Source organism: Cebus imitator, unplaced genomic scaffold, assembly GCF_001604975.1.
Source record: "Cebus imitator isolate Cc_AM_T3 unplaced genomic scaffold, Cebus_imitator-1.0 Scaffold417, whole genome shotgun sequence".
In the NCBI taxonomy this organism is placed as follows: Eukaryota; Metazoa; Chordata; class Mammalia; order Primates; family Cebidae; genus Cebus; species Cebus imitator.
In genome coordinates, this window is record NW_016107732.1 from 501,235 (window position 1) to 516,432 (window position 15,198).

The window sequence follows — 15,198 nt, forward strand, 5'->3', positions numbered from 1 at the left end:
TGGCCTCACCGGAAGCAGATACCGGCACCATGCTTCCTGTGCAGCTAGCAGAAAAGTAGCATTACATCTCTCTTCTTATATGTCAACAAAAAATTAGTAGAACATTTAATATTATACAAAAAGGCCCACAAGCGAGATACAGACATTGTTCAATTTATTAATACATTTCAATCCCCAAAGCTGACAGAGGTGAAGCAGGTCTCCCAGGGCTTCAGAAGCAGGAGGATTAAATAATGGGTCACCTCCTGGCGACTTCAGTGGCGTGGCATTGTCCCAAGTGGCCAGGAAAATCAGGGTGCATACCCTTTAAAGACAGCTAGAGCCTCCGAGACAGTTTTCCCAGTGTTTCTTCCCCTCCCGGCGCTACGCATTTCTCACCGGCGTGCAGCCAATGACAGCCCAAGACACTGGGCGTTTCCTGCAGCTCGGGGCGGCAGGGGCGGGACTTCTGGCGTCGCTGTGGTGACGTATTTTTCCTTTGCCCGGTCCGTGCCTTCTGGTTGAGAAGGCTGAGTCTTAGATTGGGTGGACTTTCTACTCGGCGCCCGCCGAACCAAGCAGGAAAAGACAGTGAAGAAGACTACAGGACCTTCCTCCGCGCTTTTGTTACAGTCCATGACCCCTGTCGTGGGACGGGCGGCCTCTCGCGGAGGTGTCTGCCGGGGCTGGGCTCTTACCGAGGCCTCCACACACTCCCTCTTGTCCTGTCCTTGTCACCCCCAGAGGCCGCCGCCTTAGTCTTGTGAGCGTTTTTACACCGGGTAGACTGAGGCTTGGAGTGCTACACTCAGCCCGAGGGCGTCCAGCGCGGTGGAAGCGTGGAGTTTTGGCTGAGCCCACAGGGCACATCCTGTTCACCCCCTCCTCATGGCAGCGGCGGTGCTCATGGACCGGGTTCAGGTGAGTGGGGGAATCCCTCAAGCGTACACCGGCCTGGTTGGTGTGTCCTGGGATGTTCGCTCTCATCGCGCACTTCTCTTGACCACCCTGGAGGGTGGTCAGTCCGTCGCATTATGCGGAGGGGTTCCGCTTTCCTTATCAATGGCATAAGGTGTGGAACGGATACGAAGGCGCAGGGGCAGTTCGTACAAATGCATGCATGGAGATGAGCATAAGCTTGGAAGGTTCTGGGAACCGTCTGTGCCTGGTGAGAACAGAGAATAGGGGATCAGAGGTAGGCCTGGAATGGCAGCCTGAGGAGCTGGTCCTCTCTTCTAACGGTGTTGGGACTCATGCAAGGTTTGATACAGAGAAGGGAAGTCCTCTGACGCAGTTCTTAAAAGGCACCCTCTGGCTGCAGAGTGGGTAGACTGGGGAGCATAGAGGTAGACGGGGAGATCAAGAGAGAATCTACTGAAATAATCCAGGTGAGCATTGATAGTGGGTGGGCTAGAGTGGTGGCAGCAGAGATTAGAGAATATATGGGTTTTGTATATGTATTTTATAAGGCTGACCAGATTCTCTGATGAGACATCCTGGGATTCTTCACATGTCCGTCTTCACTTGACACTGGGGGCGGTGAATGGGGGTCCTTTCTAGCTTAGTGTCCTGAATCCAGACCATGAGTTGTATCGAGTTATGTAGAGAAGTCCCCACCTGGCAACCAATGGCATGAGTACTGGAAGAGTATATTAGACCCAGGAACAGGTACTGCAAATGTTTGTAGGTAAGATTGAGTTGGGAGTGCTCAGAGAACCTCAGGTCTTAATTACCTTTTTGGAAACAGGTATCAGAGGAAGGAGTTAGGCAGGAATGGCTGGCTGAGGAGCTGGACCCCTGTCCTAAGTTTGGTGAAACTCGTGGGAGATTTGGAGCAGAGGAAGAGATGATCTGACTCAGATTTTAACAAGTTGTCTCTGGCTTTCAGGTTGAGAACAGACTGTGAGCATGAGGGAGGAGCTACTGCAGTGGTGTTGATGGTGTCTCGTCTAGAGGTATGGCTGTGGAGGTGAGAGAAGTCGGTGAATTTTCCCTTTTTTAAGTAGGGTGATTGGATTTTTTTGGTGTGAAGGTCGAATGAGAGAAGAGAGTCATGGTTGACCCGAAGATTGGTTTATTTATTTTTGCTGTAGCTGGTAAAATTATGGAAATGACATCAACTGAGATGGAGAAGTTGGCAGCAGGTATGATTTTTAGTGGTTATATCGGGAGTTAGGCTTTGGCCATGTTTAGGTTAAGAAATCTCAGTTGACATCTTAGTTGAGGCCTTAAGAAGACACACAGGTTTTTAGTTCTGGGGAAGGGTCCTGGTAAAGAAGTTGAAAAAAAATAGTGGCCAATGTGTGGAGTGGAATGGGGTATCTTCAAGTCATGGTGGTAATGCTGTTATTGAGTTAGAAGGTTGAAACTGGAGACTGAGAGAAAACTGGGTCTGTTGCTTAGGCAGCTGGGTGGCAGTGGTACATAGTGTGAAGACACAAGCACTTCCTGGACACTGTGTGCAGACTGGCATGGGGGATGAGGGATGTCATTGAGGTGCATATGGGATGGGCCAGTGACAGTGGGGATCTCAGATGTGAGGAAGGTGTGTTCCAAAGAGTAATTGTGAGTGTTGGGAGGACTGTGAACTAATGGTCTTAAGACTCTAGTATTGGCAGCTCATGGGAGAAGATAGAGCTGAAGTTTGGTTGTGTTTAGAGGCATTGCCTGGACAACACCAGGAACACTGGTTAGTAGAAGAGTATTTGGTCATGCCAGACCCAGAGCTGAGAAATTATCTGTCTGCACACTTGCCTGGTTCTGCTCTGGGCTGGACACAGTGGTGAGAGGGACATGAGAATAGAGCAGACTCTGGTGGTGCCAAGGTCTGTATCTCCTCTTAGTTGGGAGGCTACGGAGGCAAGGGACTAAAGGGTGGGTGTGTGAGTGTATAGACTGGGGAGGAAGGGGTTCTGGAGAGAGATGGTGACTATGGACTCAACTGTACTCATCGTGGCAGAGTTGTGTGACCTTCGAGGATGTGTTCGTGTACTTCTCTCGAGAGGAGTGGGAACTCCTTGAGGAGGCGCAGAGATTCCTGTACCGTGATGTGATGCTGGAGAACTTTGCACTTGTGGCTACTCTAGGTAAGTCTGTTTTAGTTATCTGATGCTACATGGCAAAGCTTAGTAATTTCAAACAATAAAACAATGAAAATTAGTTATCTCTCAGCTTCAGAGCATTGGGAATCTGGTTACAGCATATTTTGTTGTTTGTTATTTTCAATTTTTTTTTTTTTTTTTTTTTATGTTTTGAGGCAGAGTCTCACTCTGTCACCCAGGCTACAGTGCTCTGTTGTGATCATGGTTCATTGCAGCCTCAAACTCCTGGGCTAAAGTGATCCTCCCACTCAGCCTCCCGAGTAGCTGGGACTACAGGTGCATGCCACCATGCCCAGCTGTTTTTACTTTTTGTAGAGATGAGGTCTTGCTATGTTGCCCAGGCTGGTCTAGAGCTCCTGATCTCAAGTGATCCTTCCTCCTTGGCCTCCCAAAGTCCTGGGATTACAGGCTTGAGTCAGTGCAGCCAGCCTGATCACAGCTTCTTATGTAGTTGCTTTTGGCTCTCATGAAGTTTAAATCAGGCTCTCAGCCAGTATCATGGTCTTATCTAAGAAGAATCGACTTACAAGCTCACTCACATTGCTGTTTGCAAGATTTAGTTTCTTGTGGCTTGTTGGACTGTGAGCATTGTTCCTTGCTGGCTGTTGGCCAAAGTCCACCCTCAATTGGTCTTTCTGTAGTGTGCCTCATAACACAGAAGCTAAATTCTCTTTGAGCAAGTGAGGAAAAGAATGTTAAAGATGGAAGCCCAGGATTGTAACCTAATATTGAAAGTGTCATTGCATTATTTTTGACATATTCTATTCATTGGAAATGAGTCAGTCCATCCAGCTTACCATCAAAAGATGAGGCTTACACAGGGGCAAGAGTACTAGGAGGTAGGGATCACTGGGACCATCTCAGAGGCTGTCCACAGGCCTTTACACCCACTGCGGTGTCCTTGGTGGTGGGGTTTGAGTCTTCCCCTGTACCCCATGGGCCACTCTTTCTGTCCATCTTATCAGTGACTCTCCTCCTTCCCTTCTTTGTTTCCCAGAGTAGGTGCTGTGGGTGCCAAGACTGGCTGTGTTCAGTGTCACTGCCTTCACTGGGTAATCTGAACATCTGCTGCCCTAGAGCTTTGCAGGAAAAGGTTAGGATTCAGGGGTTTTTCAGTCTGCTAAGCAGATTCTACACAGCTCAGGTGCTTACTGCCTGAGTCAGTGTCATTATCTTTGCACCTCTTTGTCCTAGGTTCTGCCCCTATCCTCTTGTTGACATTTCCTGGGGCCTAACTGTGCCAGGAAGTTCAGGAGGTGACACAATCATTTCTTGTGATTACAGGGCTATCCTGGTACATCCTCCTTGGAGAGTATTTTTTCTAAACATTCTGCTTTCTCTGTGGACTGGTCTATCTGCACCACTCACCAGCCCTTTGTTTGCTTTACAGCTTTCATTTTCCCAGTTTCATGTAGTTGCCCATCTGGAGAGGGGCAGAAAGCCTTGGGTGCCTGACAGGGCAGAGATCACTCTAGCCACAATAAGGGAGACCTGAGGAGGGCCTGTTCTTGCTGAATGGGAGCTGGGAGAGGGTATCTGTTATGGCTGGGTTCAAATCGAACCTTCAGCTTGTTTTGTGTTTGTCAGTGTTTTGCTGCCAAGGCCCATAGTGATTCTACACATCTTTTCTTCCCTCATTCTTGGCACTTTTTCCTTTTGTCATTTCTCACCTGTCTTCCATCCTTTGGGTGTTTTCCCACTTTTCTGTCTCCATGTTTCACTTGCTCTCTTCAACAGTAGCTCACTTTAATATGTCATGAATTGTGCACATTAATTAGTCCTTGAGAACTAGCTACTTATTTGGAGTCAGATTTTCTTGGGCATGGACACACCTATTAGCACAGAGCTCACCTGACACTAGCAGTCAAGGCCCTGCTGAAATCCTCTTCCAGAGATATCAGGTAGAGGCTTCACCTCTACTTCCTATCCTATACGCCATTGTCTTTAGGTTTTTACCCCATAGTTAGGGTTCCTCCATTCTGTGACCGGTAGAGGCCCTCTACTGACAACCAGCCCTTCTTTACACTGTTTCCAGCTCTCTTGTCCTGCCAACAAGCCAGTGGACTCGCATTGGTGATAACACACATTTGTGATGGGGCTGCTGCCTCCCACCAAAGTCAACGTGGACTTCACCAGCATTTTTTTGCTTTCAGGTTTTTGGTGTGAAACAGAAAATGAGGAGGCACCTTCAGAGCAGAGCATTTCTGTAGGAGGAGTGTCACAGGTCAGGACTGCTGAGCCAGGTCTCTTCCAGAAAGCACACCCATGTGAGTTGTGTGACCCACTCTTGAAAGACATTTTGCACCTGACCGAACACCAGGGATCACACCTTACACAGAAACTGTATACACATGGGCTGTGTAGGAGAAGATTCTCATTCAGTGCAAAATTTTACCAGCACCAGAAGCAACATAATGGAGAGAATTGTTTCAGAGGGGATGATGGAGGGACCTCATTTATGAAGAGCTGTACAATCTGCATGTTAGGGAGATCCTTTACATGCAGGGAGGAAGAGATGGACTTACCAGACAGCTCTGGCCTCTTCCAGCACCAGACCACTTACAGTAGGGTGAGTCCATGCAAAAGGACTGAATGCATGGAGTCTTTCCCACACAGCTCCAGTCTTGGGCAACACCAAGGAGACTATGATGGACAGATGCTTTTCATTTGTGGTGATGAAGGGAAAGCCTTTCTGAACACCTTTACTCTTCTTGACAGCCAGATAACTCATGCTGAGGTGAGACCCTTTAGATGCCTACCATGTGGAAATGTGTTCAAGGAGAAATCAGCTCTTATTAATCACAGAAAAAGCCACAGTGGAGAAACATCTCATGTGTGTAAGGAGTGTGGAAAAGCCTTTATTCACTTGCACCACCTAAAAATGCACCAGAAATTTCACACTGGAAAAAGACATTATACATGCAGCGAATGCGGAAAGGCCTTCAGCCGCAAGGACACACTTGTTCAGCACCAGAGAGTTCACACTGGAGAAAGATCTTATGACTGCAGTGAATGTGGAAAAGCCTACAGCAGAAGCTCCCATCTTGTTCAACACCAGAGAATTCACACAGGAGAAAGGCCTTATAAGTGCAACGAATGTGGGAAAGCCTTTAGCCGTAAAGACACACTTGTTCAGCACCAGAGATTTCATACTGGAGAAAGGCCTTATGAGTGTAGTGAATGTGGAAAATTCTTTAGCCAAAGCTCCCACCTTATTGAACACTGGAGAATTCACACAGGGGCAAGGCCTTATGAATGCATAGAATGTGGAAAATTCTTTAGCCATAACTCTAGCCTCATTAAACATCGGAGAGTCCACACAGGAGCAAGGTCCTATGTGTGCAGCAAATGTGGGAAGGCCTTTGGCTGCAAAGACACACTTGTTCAGCACCAGATAATTCACACTGGAGCAAGGCCTTATGAGTGCAGTGAATGTGGGAAGGCCTTCAGTCGTAAAGACACACTTGTGCAACACCAAAAAATCCACACTGGAGAAAGGCCTTATGAGTGTGGTGAATGTGGCAAATTCTTTAGCCATAGCTCCAACCTTATTGTACACCAGAGAATTCACACTGGAGCAAAGCCTTATGAGTGCAATGAATGTGGAAAATGCTTTAGCCACAACTCCAGCCTCATTCTGCACCAGAGAGTTCACACAGGAGCAAGGCCTTATGTGTGCAGTGAATGTGGGAAGGCTTATATTAGTAGCTCCCACCTTGTTCAGCACAAGAAAGTTCACACTGGAGCAAGACCTTATGAGTGCAGTGAATGTGGGAAATTCTTTAGCCGCAACTCTGGCCTCATTCTACACCAGAGGGTTCACACTGGAGAAAAGCCTTATGTATGCAGTGAATGTGGGAAAGCCTACAGCAGAAGCTCCCATCTTGTTCGTCACCAGAAAGTACACACTGGGGAAAGACCTCATGAGTGCAACAGTTTTGGTGACCCTTTAGCTGCATCTCTTAAACTTGTTTAACACCAGAAAATTCACACAAGAGAAAGGCCTTATGAATCCAGAAAATGGGTCATCTTCTTGTTCATCCTCGTAGGACTCACACCAGAGTAATGCTCTATGAGTACCCTTTGTGAGAGAACCATCAGCTAGCAGATAAGCCTTCTATATTCATTCCACCCTGGAGAGATTCCTGGTAAGCACCACATATATGGGAAGCTTTCATTAGGTGTGTTGCACTTTGTAACTATCTAGGGCTCTTGATGGAATTATATCACTGCCAGTGCCTGTGGCGGAAGCCATCTTATTCCTACCAGCTGTGTGTGTCAGTCACTCCATTTTGCTCAGGGAAGGCAGACTCCTGTGCTTGCTTTCCTCTTCCCTGCAGGGAATCATGAGTATTTTCAAGGACGTCCCCCCCCACACCCCCACCATTGATAGTCCTCACCTTTTCCTTCATGATTAGGTTCTGAGCAAACATGATCTGGCTCTGGACAAAAGGACCTGAGCTAGGGTCCGCTGGGATTTCATGACAGGATTTTCCATCATCGTGGACAATGCTGACTGTAAATGTGATAGCTGTGTCTTACTTGTACTGCCAAATCATCCAACTTTGGAACGGCATGTCCCATGCTGCTCTGGTTTATACAGTGATAAAGGCCAATTGTGGCAGCTTTTACTCTTGGGGATTTTGTTACTGTGTACAGTGGATTGAGAAAAGAATTGGGTTCTGTCATGAAGGAGGTAACACCTTTTGTGGACACCACCTTTATGTGCCTCAGAGGGGACCATAGGATGGCAGAAAACAGTTCTCAGTCTAGTTTGACTTAATTTGTACCATTGCCCTAGGTCTGCTAGGAAAGACTAAAAAGGTTTTTGTGCCTAACTTTGTGGTGTGGCCGCCGGGACTTCCTGTGAGCCCAGTGAGGAGGGCATAGTTGGTGTGAAAATCTCCTGTGCTTCTGGAAGCAACATAAGTTGGGTCCCTTAACTGGCACGTACTCCCGAGCACTGTTGAGGGATTGCTGTCTTCAGTACCTATACAGGATCGAGTCCCTGATATCCAGAATCCCATAGGCAAGTGACATTGACTGTAAGACCTCTATAGGGCAATGTGAAAATCATGATTGGTACAGAAACACTGAGATAATGGAGTGGGGATGACTGTGGCAAACAAAAGATTTGAACATTCTAGAGAGGCATCCACAGATATCGGTGCAGTTATGATGGTGTGGGATGAGGGTGCACAGAAATTCTCAGGACCTTCAGACATCTGTATCTCCTCTGGCCAAGGCCACTGTCAGAATAAATAATGTAAATGTTTGTGGATTTCTGTGTCTCCCTGGGCAGTTGTCCTTGTAGCCATCACTGCACAGACAGGAACCCCAGCACTGACAGAGGAGAGATCCAGGAATGGGTCTTCTCTGACCCACCAGCATTCCTAGTGACTGAGGTGGACATGGACTTCATTGCCTATCAATTTTTACCAACATTGAGGCAGGGCTCACTCTCCTAAATTGTAGGGAGAGGAATATGGTCGAGCCAAAATAGTTGACAGATCTAATTTTCCAAGTGGAACAATATATATAGATTTTAATGAGGAACATTTATTTAACAACTTTATGGAGGTTGTTAACATGCAATAAACTGGAAATACATAAAGTATAAAATGTGCTGTGTTTCAACATGTATATACACCTATGAAACCACCACAGCCAAGATATCCAGCATAACAAAAGATTGTCCCTTAATAATCCTTCTCAATCTTTCCTCATCTTGTTTTCCACAATTCACAAGCAACAGCAAGCATTTTCTATAATTTTATAAGTGAAGCCGTATGGTGTGTACTTTTTAGAGGGGTCTGTTGCTTTTTCAGTAAACATAACTATTTTAAGGTTAATCCATTATCCTGTTGCATGAATCAATTGTTTGCTCATTTGTATTGCTGAGTAGTATTTCATTATATACCACAATTTTTCTTTTTTGTCAACTTAATTGTTATGGATGTTTAGGTTGCTTTCAGTTTTTGGCTATTACAAATAAACCTTTGAAGATTTGTGTGCAAGTTCTGGCTGAATGATATTCCATTTATAAATATACCTCGGTCTGTCTTTATCCATTTACTTAATGAAGGACATTGTAGTTGCTTTCAAGTTTTGGCACTTATGAATGAATCTACTACATATTTGTATAGTTTTTCTGTGGACATATGTTTTCAACTCATTTGGATACATGTCAAGGAGTGCAATTTTCTCTGTCATATAGTATGTTTAGTCTTGTAAGAAACTGCCAAGCTATCTTCCAAAGTTGCTGTATCTTTTTTTTTCTGAGACAGAGTCTTGCTTTATCACCCAGGCTGGAGTGCGGTGGCATGATCTCGGCTCACTGCAACCTCTGCCTCCCGGGCTCAAGCAACTCTCCCACCTCAGCCTCCTGAATAGTTGGGATTACAGGTGCGTGCCACCATGCCCAGCTAATTTTTGCAAGTTAGTAGAGACGGAGTTTTGCCATGTTGGCCAGGCTGGCCTCAAACTGACCTCAAGTGATCACCCGCAGCATCCCAAAGTGCTGGGATGACAGGCGTGAGCCACTGCACCAGGCCGTGGCGATACCATTTTTGCATCCAACCAACAATTAATGAACATTCCTCTTGCATCTCATCCTAGTCAGCATTTGGCATTTGCAGTATTTAGGAGTTTAAAATGCCATTCAAGTAGGTGTAGCGATATACCATTGTTGCTTTAATTTGCAATTCCCTAATAACACACAACGAGTATCTTTTATTTTTTAAAGGCAGTGTTTCCTTTTGTTTTTGTTTTTGGTGAGACAGCTCTGTCGCCCAGGCTGGAGTATAGCGGCATGATCTTGGCTCACTACAACCTCCACCTCTTTTGTTCAAGTGATTCTCCCACCTCAGCCTCCTGAGTAGCTGGGACTACAGGTACCCGCCACCATGCCTAGCTAATTTTTGTATTTTTAGCAGAGACAGGGTGTCACCATGTTGGCCAGGCAGGTCTTGAACTCCTGACCTCAGGTGATTCACCCACCTTGGCCTTCCAAAGTGCTGGGATTATAGCACCCAGCCTAGCTGGGTTTTGTGTGTGTGTGTGCCTGTGCCTGTGTGTGTGTGTGTGTGTGTGTGTGTTTCACACATCTGAATAGGTGGCTTGCAGAGAGAGAAGTTAACTTTGGCTGTTAGTTTGAATCTGTGATTTATGAATACCAAAAAAGTCTAAGAAAACATAACAGTCCTGCATACACACAGCAGCTGGCAGCCGTATTCCCAGTGTGTCCCATGTACCTACCATTGACTTGAAACCCAGTGCATACGTGCTCATTGAACATTTTCTAGAGCAGTAAATACACATCATCACACACCTTCCCTATTCTTATTTATTTTGAGATAAAGTCTTACACTGTCACCTAGGCTAGAATGCAATGGCGCAATCTCCGCTCACTGCAACTTCTGGCTCCCAGGTTCAAGCGATTCTCTTGCCTCAGCCTCCTGAGTAGCTGGGATTACAGGTGCCTGCCACCACAACCGTCTAATTTTTTGTATTTTTAGTAGAGATGGGGTTTCACTATGTTGGCCAGACTGGTCTTGAACTCCTGACCTCGTGATCTGCCTGCCTCAGCCTCCCAAAGTGCTGGGATTACAGGTGTGAGCCACCATACCTGGCCTTCATTTGTATTTGTTGACAGGTCTTTGCATTTATCGTCTCTACTTATCACTCCAAACAGTTAATAAGCAATGTTTTCAAGTACAAAAAAAGAATTATATTTAGGCGACAGAGCATAATGTGTCCAAGATTCCAGCACAGCCCGTCTCAACTTCATTCTTAGACTTTCCTGTCTCGCCTAAACTTTAATCTTCCTTTTTTCCCCCTTCACATGTCACAGATAGGTTTCTGTAGAACTATTTCTGCCACTTTTTTTGAATAACAACTGTGGGAAGTAGAAAAGTTCCTCTTTAAGTTTTCTTGTTAAGAATAAGTGTGCTAATAACTTTGTTAAGCCCTATCCTATGTAGCTGTTAGATATGCCATGCTTACAGGCACGTAGTACATTCTATGTCCTTGTACTTTAACCAAGATATCTGTGGTGAACTTGCTCACAGGCATGTCCCAGTTCTCCATTGCTTTTACCTGTTTAGAAAAGTTTTAAGGCCGGGCGCGGTGGCTCAAGCCTGTAATCCCAGCACTTTGGGAGGCCGAGGCGGGTGGATCACAAGGTCAAGAGATCGAGACCATCCTGGTCAACATGGTGAAACCCCGTCTCTACTAAAAATACAAAAAATCAGCTGGGCATGGTGGCGCATGCCTGTAATCCCAGCTACTCAGGAGGCTGAGGCAGGAGAATTGCCTGAACCCAGGAGGCGGAGGCTGCGGTGAGCTGAGATCGCGCCATTGCACTCCAGCCTGGGTAACATGAGTGAAACTCCGTCTCAAAAAAAAAAAAAAAAAAGAAAAGTTTTAAGTTGTTAGCCAATCTGGTTTTAGTTTAGATTGTGAGGTCTGGCTCCAGCCAACGGAGATCAGACACAGCAGTAAGGACTACCCCAAATGCATAAGGAATAAATTTGTGAGTTTTCCTTTGTTCATTGTACTCTTGGGGCAAGATGGCTAGTGAGAGTACCCTTCTTGCAGTCCAGGAAGTAAAAATTGCATTGCTGAAAGATCCTTTGTCTCCGTTCTGATTTTTCTTGTGGCACTGAGCATCTATTTCCGATAACAACATGATCATTGTTAGTCCAAACTGCACCATTCTGTAAGCCCCCTGCCATTTAACAGATCTTGGTCAGAGTGCAGCATTCCATGGGAGTAAAGGCCTTGAGAAACATTCTGCCCAACTGCCTGACTTTCTTATCACATCAAGCTGGCAAAAGGTCCAAGGGCTGTCACTATCACATCCTGCCAGGAAAAGGGCCAAACCACTCAGTAACACGTTATGAACATCTTTGGGCCAGGTGCAGTGGCTCACGCCTGTAATCCCAGCACTTTGGGACGCCGAAGTGGGTGAATCACCTGAGGTCAGGAGTTCCAGACTAGCCTGACCCACAGGTTGAAACCGCCTCTACTAAAAATACAACAACAAAAAAGGGAGTGGTGGCGGGCGCCTGTAAAGCCAGCTACTCAGGAGGCTGAAGCAGAAGAATCGCTACCTAGGAGGCAGAGGTTGCAGGGGGCCGAGATTGTGCCATTGCACTCCAGCCTGGGCGACAACAGCCATTGCAGGTCTTGTACTGGACATAAAAACTGCATTGCTTTAAAGCTGCCAACTCTCTGCCTTTCTTTAACTGTCGCCTTCTCTTCAGAACCTAACAATCATTATTAGTAGATTTCTGTTTTCACAGATAATTTCAACTCCCTGTAAAACAACTCACTTATCAGGAAGGAGATAAGATCATGAAATTTCACAGTTTTTATTTGGGATAATACCTTCCCTATGTACATATTGTCCAACAATGGAATGGCAGAAAATCTCCTGTCAGGAAATGGCATGTATCAGTGACTCTCATTTTCAGATAGGATTGAGACTTTTAAAATAAATGTAAATATCTCAGATATGAAGTAATAAGTACTATTAGAATAAAAGCATTGCACTCTTGGTAGGAACACAGTCACTGACTCTACAGACAGTAATGATGCTTTCTCTTGGATCCAGAGGCATAGCTTCAGCCTTTCAATCTACTTCAATATCTCGTGTCATCATTTGTGCGAATTCCCGGCCATGTAGTCTTTCTTTCTCCTTTTGGACCAACCAGATTGAAGCTTAAAAAACAAAAGTCAAAGCTTAACTGTGTGTATTTGAAAGGTAACAATATGGCTAACAGGCACGAGTAGAGACAAGAGTGCCTTTACGGTATGGGGTGTGCCTTTGGAGGTGTAGCCACTGGGAGCTTGCTGTGCTTTACAATCCGAAATAATGGGTTCCTCACATTTCTGTGAGTGTCCTATATCTTGCTTCAAGAAAATCTGGTTACGTCGCCTTTTGGAATAAGCCAAGTCCCGTCTAGTCTTTAGAGTGCCGCACTCCACCGTTTAACTACTGACCGACGCTCTAAAGCAAGTCCAAAAGCGGCGTCGACCCAGAAGACACTGCGGTTCTCGGTGGCGCGACTGAACCCGCGAAGGCGCAGGAAGGAACGTGTGCGTGCGTGCGTGCGTGCGTGCGTGCAAAACTTCCGGCGACCTCCTGGCGGTGGTTGATTTGGTTCTTTCTGGTGTTTCCACCAGCTCCGGCTTGGCAGTCATCGAAGTGACGGAGCCGAAAAGTGCTAGAAGCGGCTTGGATCCCACTGCGCAAAGGCGGAAGTGACAGAGGCACAACTGACAGTGGCAGAGGCTCTACTGACAAGCGCTGCGGACGGCGGTGTCCTTGTCTTGCCTTTGTCGCCCCCGCGCGGCTCTTACCTGGCTGCGCTGTCGAAGACCGCGCCGATGAACCTGACTGAGGAGGGTGTCCCGTCTCACCCCCGCCCCTCCTTCCAGTGCTGAAGCACCCAGAAGGGGCCCTGCAGGTCAGGCTCCTTGTCCCGAAGAGAGGGGCGTTCCCGTGTGGGGTCCCCGTATCAGCTGGTTTGATGCAGCCTCAGAGCTCCCATCGGGGACCTCCAGTTCAGGGCATGGAGGCGCTGCCGAGTGGGCCGCGTCGTGGAGCCCGGAGTGCGTGTGGTTTCTGCCGAGAGAGAGGGTTTTGTGAATTCTCGCTTGGCATGGTAACCTGAGCAGCCGGTAACCGTGGAAGGTTGTCAAGGGAGGACCAGTGGGAGGGGCAGGTCCAGAATTAGACATCTGAAATTAAAACAAGCAGGATGGGGAATTGACACAGAGACACTGAGAAGAGGCCACACTGCGGTGGATCCCAGAGGCTGGACCAGAGCTGTGGTAGGATAGGGGCCATGTGATGGGATTCTGGATAGACCTGGAAGACAGATCCAGCAGGTTTTCTTGCTGTATCAGATATGCCTGTGAGTAAAAATAGTGACTGATGGACCTTTTTTTTTCTTTTTTGCCCGAACATCTGAAAGAATGAAGTCGGGGAAGTCAGCAGCATGAGGAGTAGGTTTCATGGGGAAGATCATGGGTTGCAGTTTGGCCAGTGTGATTCTCAGGCGTCTCAAGTTGAAGATGTCACGTGGGTAGGGTGACAGGTCTGGAGTCTACAGAAGAGAGCTGGTGTAGATTCTTCAAAAGAATAGAGGGTGTAGATTGGACTGGGGACTGAGGATCCAATTCGCTAGGGTAATCGAAAGGTTATTGCCTGTGAGCTATGTGGTGACGGAGGAGAGAGTTAATACTTGGGATGCAGAGCATAGGGGGATCCGCAAGCCGAACATTTACTTTAGAAAGGCGCAGACCTGCCATGGGAAGGATTTTGTCCTTTGCCTAGAAAAAGGGCGGCATGGATGGGATAAGGAATGGGCTTGGGATGCACACTGAGGTTTGAGATGGTTTAGATTCTGCACCTACAGGCTTGGCTGACCCTCACGGCCACTCTGTGGGACAAAAGAAAAGTTATCCTGGCCAGTAGAGCAGCTAGTTTAGCTAGTTCTAAACTAGGGCTCTGCTTTTTCCCCTTCTCCACATGTCAAGGCAAGGTTGGATGATCGGCTGCCCCAGTCAAGGTCTCCCAGCAAGCTCCCCTCAGAGCCTTATGTAACAGGTAGGCCTAGTTGCAGAGAGGACCAGTAGCTGACCTGCCTGCTCAGCCCCTCCCTACAACTCATTAAGAATGTATGAAACACAGCCTCGCCAGGTGGCTCACACCTGTAATCTCAGCACTTTGGGAGGCCAAGGAAGGTGGATCACGAGGTCAGAAGTTCAAGACCAGCCTGGCCAACATGGTGAAACCCCATCTCTACTAAAAAAAAAAAAAAAAAAATTAGCCGGGTGTGGTCGTGGGCGCCTGTAATCCCAACTACTCAGGAGGCTGAGGCAGAGAATTGCTTGAACCCGGGAGGTGGAGGTTGCAGTGAGCTGAGATCGCACCACTGCACTCCAGCCTGGTGACAGAGCGAGACTCTGTCTCAATTTAAAAAATATATAAGGCTGGGCGCGGTGGCTCAAGCCTGTAATCCCAGCACTTTGGGAGGCCGAGGCGGGTGGATCACGAGGTCAAGAGATCGAGACCATCCTGGTCAATATGGTGAAACCCCGTCTCTAC

General features: G+C 47.0%; 2 protein-coding genes across 4 annotated transcripts in view; both read left to right on the forward strand.

Annotated features, from left to right (window-relative positions):
• The first annotated feature begins 799 nt into the window (after positions 1-799).
• ZNF304 (zinc finger protein 304) lies at positions 800-9,322 on the forward strand. Of its 3 annotated transcripts, XM_017509583.2 has the most exons (4): positions 800-900; positions 1,868-1,948; positions 2,939-3,065; positions 5,234-9,321. In XM_017509583.2, exons 2-4 carry the CDS (start codon positions 1,937-1,939, stop codon positions 7,054-7,056), a joined length of 1,962 nt encoding a protein of 653 aa, XP_017365072.1. In that variant the 5' UTR covers positions 800-900; positions 1,868-1,936; the 3' UTR covers positions 7,057-9,321. The 3 variants fall into 3 exon arrangements, with proteins under 3 accessions (XP_017365072.1, XP_017365071.1, XP_037587634.1); XM_017509582.2 differs by lacking the exon at positions 1,868-1,948 and having other exon boundaries at positions 805-900; positions 5,234-9,322; XM_037731706.1 differs by lacking the exons at positions 800-900; positions 1,868-1,948 and adding an exon at positions 1,033-1,051.
• Positions 9,323-13,187: 3,865 nt separating this feature from the next.
• ZNF547 (zinc finger protein 547) overlaps positions 13,188-15,198 on the forward strand; it is a 16,441-nt gene continuing 14,430 nt past the window's right edge. Inside the window, exon 1 of the mRNA XM_037731738.1 lies at positions 13,188-13,487. Within this exon, the coding sequence (XP_037587666.1) occupies positions 13,473-13,487 (15 nt within the window). The 5' untranslated portion in view covers positions 13,188-13,472. The remainder of the gene's footprint in view (positions 13,488-15,198) is intronic.